Source organism: Schistocerca americana, chromosome 6 (genome assembly GCF_021461395.2).
Source record: "Schistocerca americana isolate TAMUIC-IGC-003095 chromosome 6, iqSchAmer2.1, whole genome shotgun sequence".
Classification (NCBI taxonomy): domain Eukaryota; kingdom Metazoa; phylum Arthropoda; class Insecta; order Orthoptera; family Acrididae; genus Schistocerca; species Schistocerca americana.
This window is the reverse complement of record NC_060124.1, coordinates 228,241,719-228,254,276: the sequence shown is the minus strand read 5'-3', so window position 1 is coordinate 228,254,276 and position 12,558 is coordinate 228,241,719. Positions and strand designations below refer to the sequence as shown.

Genomic DNA, 12,558 nt, shown 5'->3' with positions numbered 1-12,558 from the left:
CAACTATAAAAAAATTCACGGGCCCACATTGCATAGCAGTTTAACAAATGTTTCATAACGGACTAAAAAACCAATAGTCATTTTCCTTTTCTGCCCACAAATTTAATGGGGAAAACATCCGATAGAACTCTAATAGGAAAAGTTCCCCGCTGGATACCTTCTGATTGACCGGGAAAATACAAAACAAAACACCAAAGGATCTCTTCCAAAGAAGAGAGAATAGATTAGAGTACAATATCTCAGAGTAGAATAGATCCAGTAATAAATAGTGTGCACTTTTTACGCGTTTATAGCGATATAGTGTCCTGAATCCTAGCACACCTCGTTACTAAAGTGCGACCTGTAACAGAGCACTATGCGGTTGTTGTTGTTGTCGTTTAGGTCTTCAGTCCGAAGACTGAGTTGATTGCAGATGTCCATGCTACTCTATATAGTGCAAGTCTCTTCATTTCCGGGTAACTTCTGCAACCTACCTCCTTCTGAACCTGCTTAATGTATTCATCAGTTGGTCTTCCTCTACGATTTTTGCCCCCTACGCTTCCCTCGATTGCTAAAGTAGTGATTCCTTGATGTCTCAGAATAAGTCCCACCAACCGATGCTTTCTTCTAGTCAGGTTGTGCCATAAATTTCTTTTCTCCCCAATTCTGTTCAGCAATCTCATTACCTGCGTGATCTACGCAGCTAATCTCCAGCATTCTTCTGTAGTACCACATTTCGAAAGCTTCTATTCCCTTTTTGTCTAAACTGTTTATCGCCCATGTTTCAGTTCCATACGTGGCTATACGCCATACATAAACTTTCAGAAAAGACTTGTTGACACTTAAATTGTACTCGGTATTAACGAACATCTCTTGTGCAGGAACGCCTTTCTTGCTATTGCATGTCTACATTTTTTCTACTCTTTGCTTCGGCCGTCATCAGTTATTTTGCTGCCCCCCAAAAAACTTCATATACTACTTCGGGTGTCTCGTTTACTGATCCGATTCCAGCAGCATCGCGTGATTTAATTCGACTGCATTCCATTATCTTCGATTTGCTTTTTTTTTATGTTCATCTTTTTTCCTCCTTCCAAGACACTATCCACTAGGTTCAAATGTTCTTCCAAGCCCTTTGCTGTCTCTGACAGAATTACAATGTCATCAGCAAACCTTAAAATTTTTATGTATTCTCCTTGGATTTTAATTCCTACTTCAAATTTTTCTTTGGTTTCCTTTACTGCTTGTGCAATGTGCAGATTGAATAACATCAAGGGTAGGCTACAACCCCATCTCGCTCCCTTCTCAACTACTGCTTCCCTTTCGTGCCCCTCGCCTCTTATGGCTGCCATCTGGTTTCTGTACAAATCATAAATATTTGCCGGCCGCGGTGGCCGAGCGGTTCTAGGCGCTTCAGTCCGCAACCGCGCGACTGCTACGGTCGCAGGTTCGATTCCTGCCTCGGGCATGGATGTGTGTGACGTCATTATGTTAGTTAGGTTTAAGTAGTTCTAAGTTCTGGGGGACTGATGACCTCAGATGTCAAGTCCTATAGTGCTCAGAGCCATTTGAACCATTTTTATAAATATTCATCAGGTTACCTTCCATTCGGAAAGCTGTTGCACTCAGCGACTGTTATATTGACTGGTTAATTATAGATTTCAGCGATCAGTCGTCCTTTTTAAATTTTATTGGCAGATCTAGATTTCAGCTAGAAGCTAGCCATTCTCAATGCACTATTATTTATGCTCAATGCATGTAATGCCTTTTGGTCGGCAATGACCTGTGGATGAAGCCCGACCAACAGGCATTACATGCATTGAGCATAAATAATAGTGCATTGAGAATGGCTAGCTTCTAGCTGAAATCTAGATATGCCGATAAAATTTAAAAAGGACAACTGATCGCCGAAATCTATAATTTCCAAATTGTAAATAGCCTTTTGCTCCCTGCCATCTTTAGAATTTGGAGTAGAGTATTCCAGTCAACATTGTCAAAAGCTTTCTCTAAGTCTACAGATGCTATAAACATAGTTTTGGCTTTCCTTAAACTATCTTCCATGAGAAATCTTAGGATCAGTATCGCCTCACGTGTCCTTAATTTCTCCGGGATCTAAAGTTAACGTCCCCAAGGTCGGGTTCTACCAGTTTTTCCATTAGTCTGTACAGAACTCGTGATAGTATTTTGCAGCTGTGACTTATTAAACTGACAGTTCGGTAGTTTTCACATACGTCAGCACCTGCTTTCTTCGGAATTGGAATTATTATTCTTCTTGGAGTCTGAGGATATTTCGCCTGTGTCATACATCTTGCTCACCAGATGGAAGAGTTTTGTCACAGGTGGCTCTCACAAGACTATCAGTAGTTCTAACGGAATGTTTTATACTCCCAGGGCCTTAAACTTCGAATCATGGTCTGGGTAACAAAGTCAGCTCAAAGTTCGGAGGGAGCCAACAATACAGGGTGTTACAAAAAGGTACGCCCAAACTTTCAGGAAACATTCCTCACACGCAAATAAAGAAAAGATGTTATGTGGACATGTGTCCGGAAACGCTTAATTTCCATGTTAGAGCTCATTTTAGTTTCGTCAGTATGTACTGTACTTCCTCGATTCACCGACAGTTGGCCCAATTGAAGGAAGGTAATGTTGACTTCGGTGCTTGTGTTGACATGCGACTCATTGCTCTACAGTACTAGCATCAAGCAAATCAGTACGTAGCATCAACGGGTTAGTGTTCATCACGAACATGGTTTTGCAGTCAGTGCAACGTTTACAAATGCGGAGTTGGCAGATGCCCATTTTATGTATGGATTAGCACGGGGCAACAGCCGTGGCGCGGTACGTTTGTATCGAGACAGATTTCCAGAACGAAAGTGTCCCGACAGGAAGACATTCGAAGCAATTGATCGGCGTCTTAGGGAGCACGGAACATTCCAGCCTATGACTCGCGACTGGGGAAGACCTAAAACGACGAGGACACCTGCAATGGACGAGGCAATTCTTCGTGCAGTTGACGATAACCCTAATGTCAGCGTCAGAGAAGTTGCTGCTGTACAAGGTAACGTTGACCACGTCACTGTATGGAGAGTGCTACGAGAGAACCAGTTGTTTCCGTACCATGTACAGCGTGTGCAGGCACTATCAGCAGCTGATTGGCCTCCACGGGTACACTTCTGCGAATGGTTCATCCAACAATGTGTCAATCCTCATTTCAGTGCAAATGTTCTCTTTACGGATGAGGCTTCATTACAACGTGATCAAATTGTAAATTTTCACAATCAACATGTGTGGGCTGACGAGAATCCGCACGCAATTGTGCAATCACGTCATCAACACAGATTTTCTGTGAACGTTTGGGCAGGCATTGTTGGTGATGTCTTGATTGGGCCCCATGTTCTTCCACCTACTCTCAATGGAGCACGTTATCATGATTCCATACGGGATACTCTACCTCTGCTGCTAGAACATGTGCCTTTACAAGTACGACACAACATGTGGTTCATGCACAATGGAGCTCCTGCACTTCGACTGCGAAGTGTTCGTACGCTTCTCAACAACAGATTCGGTGACCGATGGATTGGTAGAGGCAGACCAATTCCATGGCATCCACGCTCTCCTGACCTCAACCCTCTTGACTTTCATTTATGGGGGCATTTGAAAGCTCTTGTCTACGCAACCCCGGTACCAGATGTAGAGACTCTTCGTGCTCGTATTGTGGACGGCTGTGATACAGTACGCCATTCTCCAGGGATGCATCAGCGCATCAGGGATTCCATGCGACGGAGGGTGGGTGCATGTATCCTCGCTAACGGAGGACATTTTGAACAGTTCCTGTAACAAAGTGTTTGAAGTCACGCTGGTACGTTCTGTTGCTGTGTGTTTCCATTCCATGATTAATGTGATTTGAAGAGAAGTAATAAAATGAGCTCTAACATGGAAAGTAAGCGTTTCCGGACACATGTCCACATAACATATTTTCTTTCTTTGTGTGTGAGGAGTGTTTCCTGAAAGTTTGGCCGTACCTTTTTGTAACACCCTGTATACCACCTCCAGCAACACTATGCGAAGCAAGGTTCAGACCAGCCTTCGGCCAGCAAGTGCAGCGACGTCGTGCTGGGGACGGATTGAACTCACCCGGCGCTTGACCTCGCTGAAGGTGAGCCGCACGCCCTGGTGGCAGGAGACGAGCGCCTCCCGGGAGCCGAAGCGGTCTGCGGCGCTGTCCACTAGCTGGCCCACGGTGATCGCCAGGAGCGGGTCTGCGCTCGGCTGGTGCCAATAGCTGGGCGGCGGCGCGCTCAACCTGCCGACCAGCAACGCCGTCTGAACTTCCACCGTGCAGGCGATAGCGAAACCACGCTGCGGCAGTCGGGCGCCGTTTCAGTACGGGTCGTGGAGATTAGAAGAAATGAGGAAGGCCAAAAGAGTAGGGGTACGGTGAAAGAGCAGGGGATAGGAGTCGAAAAAGATGAAGAGGTGCAGATCCAGGGTTCGTTTCTGAAGGAAAGAAGGTTCACATGTTATTTACTGTCCCTCATCTCCCACTCCCTCCCTCCCCCCCCCCCCCAATCCCGCTGCCTGCCATTTTTAACATACCGCACATGAATACACTTTTAACAGTAATTTTTATGATAATAATAATAATACTCGAACAGAACCATTACAACAGGTAAAACAACACCACATAACAAACCTGATATCATACTCACCAATAAAAAGAAGAAATTAACACAACTAATCGAAATATCCATACCCAATACAACAAATATAGAGAAGAAAACAGGAGAAAAAATTGAAAAATACATCCAACTGGCTGAGGAAGTCAAAGACATGTGGCATCAGAATAAAGTTGACATCATACCAATTATACTATCAACTACAGGAGTAATACCACACAATATCCACCAGTACATCAACGCAATACAGCTACATCCAAACGTATATATACAACTACAGAAATCTGTAATTATTGATACATGTTCAATTACCCAAATGTTCCTAAATGCAATGTAACATATACCGTACAGTTAAAAGGAAGTCACGCTTGATCAAGGTCCGCGTCACTTTCAATTTTTAACCAGACATAACGTCTGAGACAACGACGGTAACATACTGACCATAATTTCCAATCTGCAAGTCCACATTATTCTTGTACTCGCTGAAAGAAAATGTTCCTACTAACTACAATACTGGCCATGAAAATTGCTACACCAAGAAGAAATGCAGATGATAAACGGGTACTCATTGGACAAACTTACAGGGTGAAAAGTATTTGTGGTGTGCGTACTGTAAGACCTTCGATACACACACCATCAGATTATTTGACTTGTCGCTCTAACGAAGTAGGCAAGTGTCAACATTATGTCTCGTGGTCTTATCGTGGCGTGTTTATCTTCTGCCGTTAGGTCAGACAATAGAAATGCCACTTGCACGCTTAGAGTAGCAGATTGACGGTGACCAACTTTAAACAGAAATTGATTAAATTTCATACACATTTATTAAAATAATAAAAAGCATAGACATTACGTAACTTGATTCTGGATGCTATTTACAATTGACAATCTGAAGTTCCTTTGGTCTTGGTACATTAACCTTATTGTCACATATCTCTGATACTTGACAAAGTGTCTATACATTTATCTTCGTAGCTATGTACAGAAATATGATAATCTTCTTAGGTGCAGACTGAAACTTGACTATAGACTGGTAGAGACTAATGCAGACTAATGCAGACTGGTGCAGACAAATGCAGACTGGTACAGACTGGTGCAGGCAAATGCAGACTGACTAATCGGAGGTCTGTACACTCGTTATAATACCTCGCGCGTTCATGTATCACTGCGCGAGTGTGATCCGCGAGGAGAAAAGGTTCTATGTTAGCAGCAATCTCATTGGCTGCGTTACATATTAATATGCGGATCGGCGGAAGCAGAATTTGGTCCATCTCTAAGGCAGCACCATCTCGTAGTGCGGAGATGGACGAGCGCTGCGCCTGCGCTGTTGTGCTTAGTGGGGCGCGCTCTATTGGGAAAGTTGTGTACACGCTGACTACGCGGAACTATGTACACAACAGTATTTAAACCGACAAACTTTGGTAGGTTGTAGGGGACACGAAAACAAATATTTTGCCCTAACATAATTTTTTTCCTATGAGGATTACTTAAACCGGACGAGGCCGTATTACGGTCTTCAGTTGTTAGTGGTTGTATTACGATCTTCAGTTGGTAGATGGCGTATTACGGTCTTCAGTTGTAGGCAACTGCTCTCCACCAGTGAAGTAGTGCATTGCCTCTGTTTACTAATGGAGCGATACACATGGAGTGAGTACACAGAGATGGTTGGTGCGTACTACGTAGCGCACCACAAAGGACGAGCTGCACACCGGGTTTATCAACAACAATATTCTAATTGCCGTATCCTGCATCATACGACCTTTGCTGCTGTGTATCAACGTCTGCGTGCGACTGGGTCTTTTAGCAGATTACTTGGACAGGGAGGCTGTCGCACGATAAGAACGCTGTAATTTGAGGAAGCTGTCTTGCAGCATGTGGAGTGGGATCCTTCAATCAGCACTCGTGCAATTGCACGTAACATGGGGACGAATCAGACGAATGTAGGAACAGTCCTTCGGGAGCAATTGTTACGTCCATTTCACTTACAGCATGTCCACAACCTGGAACCAGTCGATTATCCACCCAGAGCACAGTTTTCGCAGTGGTACCTGGAACAGTGTGAATTGCATCCTACATTTCCATCCTCTGTGTTGTTTACCGATGAAGCAACATTCGGGTGTGATGGAGTCTTCAACATGCACAATTCGCATGTTTGGAGTGAGGATAACCCACATGCCACAGTTACTATCGCTCATCAAATGCGGTTCTTCGTTAATGTGTGGGTCGGTGTTGTTGGGGACTGTTTAATTGGGCTGTATCTGATACCTAGGCCATTAAATGGCAGGCACTATTACAATTTTCTCGCCAGAGCATTGCCAGTATTGCTGGAACATGTCCCGCTCCCTACAAGACAACGCATGTCGCTCCAACATGACGGGGCGCCGGCACATTTCAGTCGTCGTGTGCGTCGATTCCTGGACCTACGGTTCCCAGAATCGTGGATTGCCAGAGGTGGTCCTGTACCATGGCCTGCTCGATCCCCACATATGTCCCCTCTGGAATTTTTGTTTGGAGAGCGGTGCGCAACCTTGTTTACGCAACTCCTGTTGCATCAGAAGAGGATCTGATTGCCCGAATAGTAGCAGCAGCAGGAATAATTCAGGATACTCCTGGGGTTTTTGCCCGTGTCAGACAGAACATGATCCGACGATGTAACCTTTGTTTACGTCTCAATTGAAGCATTTTTGAAAATCTACTATAATTGAGATTGGGTTGTGTTAGTGTTTGTATCTTGATCATAAAGAAATGGAAAAGTATTTGTTGGTTTAATTACTTTGTTGCCAGAGAAATCTACCTCTACCGGTTTAAATACTCCTCATAGGAAAAAATGACATTAGGGAAAAATATTTGTTTTGATGACCCCTACAACCTCCCAGAGTTTGTCGGTTTAAATACTTTTCACCCAGTATTATACTAGAACTGACATGTGATTACATTTCCACGCAATTTGGGTGCATAGATCCTGAGAAATCAGTACCCAGAACAAACACCTCTGGCCGTAATAACGGCCTTGATACGCCTGGACATTGAGTCAAACAGAGCTTGGATGGCGTGTACAGGTACAGCTGTCCATGCAGCTTCAACACAATACCACAGTTCATCAAGAGTACTGGCTGGCGTATTGTGACGAGCCAGTTGCTCGGCCACCATTGACCAGACGTTTTCAGTTGGTGAGAGATCTGGAGAATGTGCTGGGCAGGGCAGCAGTCGAACATTTTCTGTATCCAGAAAGGCCCGTACAGGACCTGCAACATGCGGTCGTGCATTATCCTGCTGAAATGTAGGGTTTCGCAGGGATCGAATGAAGGGTAGAGCCACGGGTCGTAACACATCTGAAATGTAACGTCCACTGTTAAAAGTGCCGTCAATGCGAACAAGAGGTGACCGAGACGTGTAACCAATGGTACCCCATACCATCACGCAGGGTGATACGCCAGTATGGCGATGACGAATACACGCTTCCAATGTGCATTCACTGTGATGTCGCCAAACACGGATGCGACCGTCATGATGCTGTAAACAGAACCTGGACTCATCCGAAAAAATGACGTTTTGCCATTCGTGCACCCAGGTTCTTTGTTGAGTACACCATCGCAGGCGCTCCTGTCTGTGATTCAGCGTCAAGGGTAACCGCAGCCATGATCTCCGAGCTGATAGTCCAAGCTGCTGCAAACGTCGTCGAACTGTTCGTGGAGATGGTTGTTGTCTTGCAAACGTCCCCATCTGTTGACTCAGGGATAGAGACGTGGCTGCACGATCCGTTACAGCCATACGTATAAGATGCCTGTAATCTCGACTGCTAGTGATACGAGGCCGTTGGGATCCAGCACGGCGTTCCGTATTACCCTCCTGAACCCTCGGATTCCATATTCTGCTAACAGTCATTGGATCTCGACCAACGCGAGCAGCAATGTCGCGATACGATAAACCGCAATCGCGGTAGGCTACAATCCGACCTTTATCAAAGTCGGAAACGTGATGGTACGCATTTCTCCTCCTTACACGAGGCATCACAACAACGTTTCACTAGGCAACGCCGGTCAACTGCTGTCTGTGTATGAGATATCGGTTGGAAACTTTCCTCATGTGAGTACGTTGTAGGTGTCACCACCGGCGCCAATCTTGTGTTAATGCTCTGAAAACTAATCATTTGCATATCACAGCATCTTCTTCCTGTCGGTTAAATTTTGCGTCTGTATCAGGTCATCTTCGTGGTGTAGCAGTTTTAATGGCCAGTAGTGTATTTATTCAACGGGATCAGGAACCATGTCTATAAATAAAAGTTTTGAGTTCTGATTAATATATTCAAAAAGTTCCCATGCATAAACATGATAGTATTCCTGATAATAATAATAATGTACCTATTATAGCACTATCAGCAATTCAGAGGAAAACTCTACGGTAACTTCCAAGTAAAATAGTCTATCGCCCTGACTTACAATCATCCAAGTTAACTGCCCGCCACAAAAGTGAAATAAATCTCACCACTTGCCACGCGGTTTTGTCAACATTACTGCTTACACACACAGTTACTTCCGTGAAATCTAAGCGATCCAGGGACTGTGTGCAGTCCTTGCGAGTGCGCTTCCGACTTTTACCGAGCACGTTTGGTAGGTGGCTATCTCTGACGTCATCCGACGCAGCGCGTAAGCCGGCGTTCGACTGACGCGGACAGATTAATAGCTCGGTGCGAAGTGTCTGCCGCCACGTGGGTCCTTTTCTTTGTGATAGGTTGAGCTAGAGCGTCGCCGATGGATCTCGGTCTTACTGTCTTGCTGTAAAGATAAATATGTTGTATCCTACAATGATGTCATTGGAGTGCATGTTGAAGGTGTGGTGGTGGCACTTGAAGTCCCATAGCACCCTCCAACAGTGGAAGTTCAAGGTAACAATCAATATATCACAACTACATAAGTACTAATATTACTAGTCGTATGATGGTCGACACATATGGAGTAGTCATATAAAGACTGCTACTTCATTAGTGACCGTAACAGGGCTATCGTTAGTCATGTTCTGAATATGATACCTCAACAATGGTGACAGGAACAGGGTGGCGGTGTCAGTGCTAGGGAGTTATGGTGCCAATGTTTTGTAAGCCAGTCACCGTGTCGTGCAGGGCATCCACTTTGTCATTGAGATGCCTTGCCTTCTCTCCAATTGACGTCTTCACAGTTACCTTGTTTGGGCGCTAACTACCCTCGTGAGGAGAGGGACATGCAGGCGTCACTGAAGCACCTTATTCTGCAGGCGCTGGAGGCTCTGCATCTGTGGCCACGCAGTGCTGCCATAGGTGAGGGAAAGGTGGACAACCATCTGGTACAGTCGGAGCTTGGTTTCTAGGTTCAATTCCCTGCTGTTGATCATTGGGTACAACGCTTTTATCAGCTTCTGTCCTTCTTGGGTGACGTATTCTGCAGATCGATGGAAGAGCAGTTTTTTATACGTACAGACACCTAAATATTTGGTATCAGGGGACCATGGGACCAAGATGCCTTCAATAGTGATCTTGTGGCGGAGGATTGGGTGCCGTTTGGCGAGTAGACTGCCGCAGTTTTGGCGGCAATCTTGAGGGCAATCTTATTTGAACGACACCAGGTCACTGTCGCGTCCATCAGTCGCTGGAGACGAGCAGTGAGCTGGTCCGTGTTGTGGCCGGTCGTATAGAGCGCCGTACCATCGAAGTATTGCGCCAGGTAGCAGTGTGGGATGACTGGCATATCATTAACATAAATGTTAAAGAGGATATGAGACAACACAGAGCCTTAAGGGGTACCCATCGTCATGTGACCTAAGCTTGAGCATTTTCCTTGCTGAGTAACCAAGAAGGTTCTATCGTGGAGGAAATTATCCACGATCTTGACACAGACGTCGGGAATGGTCGTCTGTGCCAGCATATTGTGTACAAGATTGTCCTGCCAAATCTTGTCGTACACATTTTGCAAGTCCAGGAAAACCGCTCGCGTCGACTCGGTGGAGTTAAAGCGCTTGCTGACATGTTATGTGATCCTAAGACCTTGGAGTTCGGCCGACAGGTGGGAAGGGAATGCGAACTGTTCTGGATGGACTGTCCCAGCCGCCGCCAAAGTCTGGGAAATGCGGTAGAGAATCAAAGATTGTAGAACCTTTGACATGGTATCCTTCGAGAGCTTGGGGATGGGAATCAGTTTAGCCTGCTTCCACTGTGGGGAGAAAATGCTGGTTGTAAGACAGCGGTTCAGGATGCTGGTAAATAAGACAAGTGGCTCGATGGAAGCTGGCGGAGATGTTCGTTTAAGATGCCATCCAAACCTGGAGCCGACTGCTCATGCTTTCCCCAAAGGTTCAATTGGACTTCCACTTAGGATGTAAGGTGAGGTCAGTCAGAGGTAGTCTTTATCTGAAAGCGGCAACAGCCACCAGAATATCGCGTCCATTCTAGAGTTCATCAGGCATAAGGTCCTGGATAAGCAATTGGATCTGGATCTGAAATGCATCGGCCAGGGTTTCTATCACACGGAGGGCATCATAAGCTGTGCACAGTGCAGATGGGATGGTTGGTCTTCACCGTGAAGCGCTAGGGCCAACAGCCAATTCTGATTTATGCTGGAGGAGAAAGGCAGACCACTTGTCTTCCCATTGTTCTATTTTCCAATGGGCGAGGCGTTGGTAGAATTCACGTTGGAGAGGCTTCATGCAATGCTTATTCCGAGGGTCAAGAAACTGCTTCCACCACCTGCAGTAGCGGTTCTTCTGGATTTTGAGTTCATGCAATAAGGGAGGCAAGTTATCCAGTGGGGTTAAAGCCCTTAGGACAATGGAAGTAGAGGCCTTCATCACCTTCTGGATTGGCATTAACCAGATTGGCAGGTGTTGTCAGGTCAAGGTACTGTCGAGTCTTGTTGCTGACGATCCTTTGCAAAGTGTTGTTGTTGACGATCCTGGAAAATTTGTTCCAATCCATGATGGTCATGGTAGAACGGAAATCAAAAGACAGTGTGATGTCAGTAAGGTGCAGGAGCACGGGGTCATGATCACAGGCCAGTTTGTGGATCTTTCCACCGAAAACTGCACTGCAACGTTCTTCAAAATGGCTTCATCCAGAATGTCCAGCTGGCCAGCTGGCTGTCGGAACAGACTGGTATACTTGTGGGAGTGTGTGGGCTACAGACCAACAGCGCCAGAGGATCTTCCAGGTCAAGGAGGAGTCTGCCCTTGGGATTAGCAATGTGAGAATTCCAAGCCGAATGCTTGGCATTGAGATCTGCCCAAACAAAAAGTTTGTCAAATGACGTCAAGGTACAGAGGTCTGCGGCAAGAAGTGGTAGGTTAGGGCTCAAATACGCTGCAGCAAAAGTAATAGCACCAAGTTGGGTAGAAATAGTGACCACTGTAGCCTCTACATGTTCTAGTGGTTGGAGAGTTTTGTGATTATTAATGAGTGTCTCATGTAGGAACCATGCCATGCCCCCACCTCAGCAATGGAGTCAGTCAGCGCAACAGCAAACCACGTTGCAGAGACGAACATCGTCAGTGGATTTCATGAGGGTTTCTGAGTCAAATGTCCACATGGTGGTCGTAGAGGAAGATATTCAGTTAAGTCTTCATCTGTTTAATGCCATTAGCATTAAGAATACAGACAACTGGATCCATAGGGGCTGGTGGTTGTACAGTGGGCGATTCGCCATTATAATAAAATCTGGCTTAGCCTGTCAACAAGGGTGGTGACCTTGTTGAGGCCGTTCTCCAACTGATGGATCGTTTGAGCTGTTTCACGAGTGACAGCCCTGTTGTGGGGCTGTATGAACAGACAGATGACCTGGAGGATCTCTCTCATGTCATCCCAGAAAGAAGCATCTGTCTTCATCACTGTGGGAATATCCCAGGTGGGCAGCTTGACATGCAATGGACAGTGGTGGGCACGGTTACT

General features: G+C 45.7%; 1 protein-coding gene across 3 annotated transcripts in view; it reads right to left on the bottom strand.

Annotated features, from left to right (window-relative positions):
- The window catches only part of LOC124619664 (medium-chain acyl-CoA ligase ACSF2, mitochondrial-like), a 250,681-nt gene that overhangs the window by 201,237 nt on the left and 36,886 nt on the right, over window positions 1-12,558 (bottom strand). For all 3 annotated transcript variants that reach the window (XR_006980107.1, XM_047146195.1, XM_047146196.1), the window contains exon 2: window positions 4,111-4,279. Coding sequence is in view for 2 of the 3 variants with exons in the window: in XM_047146195.1 (XP_047002151.1) it covers window positions 4,111-4,279 (169 nt within the window). In the remaining variant the exon portion in view is untranslated. The remainder of the gene's footprint in view (window positions 1-4,110; window positions 4,280-12,558) is intronic.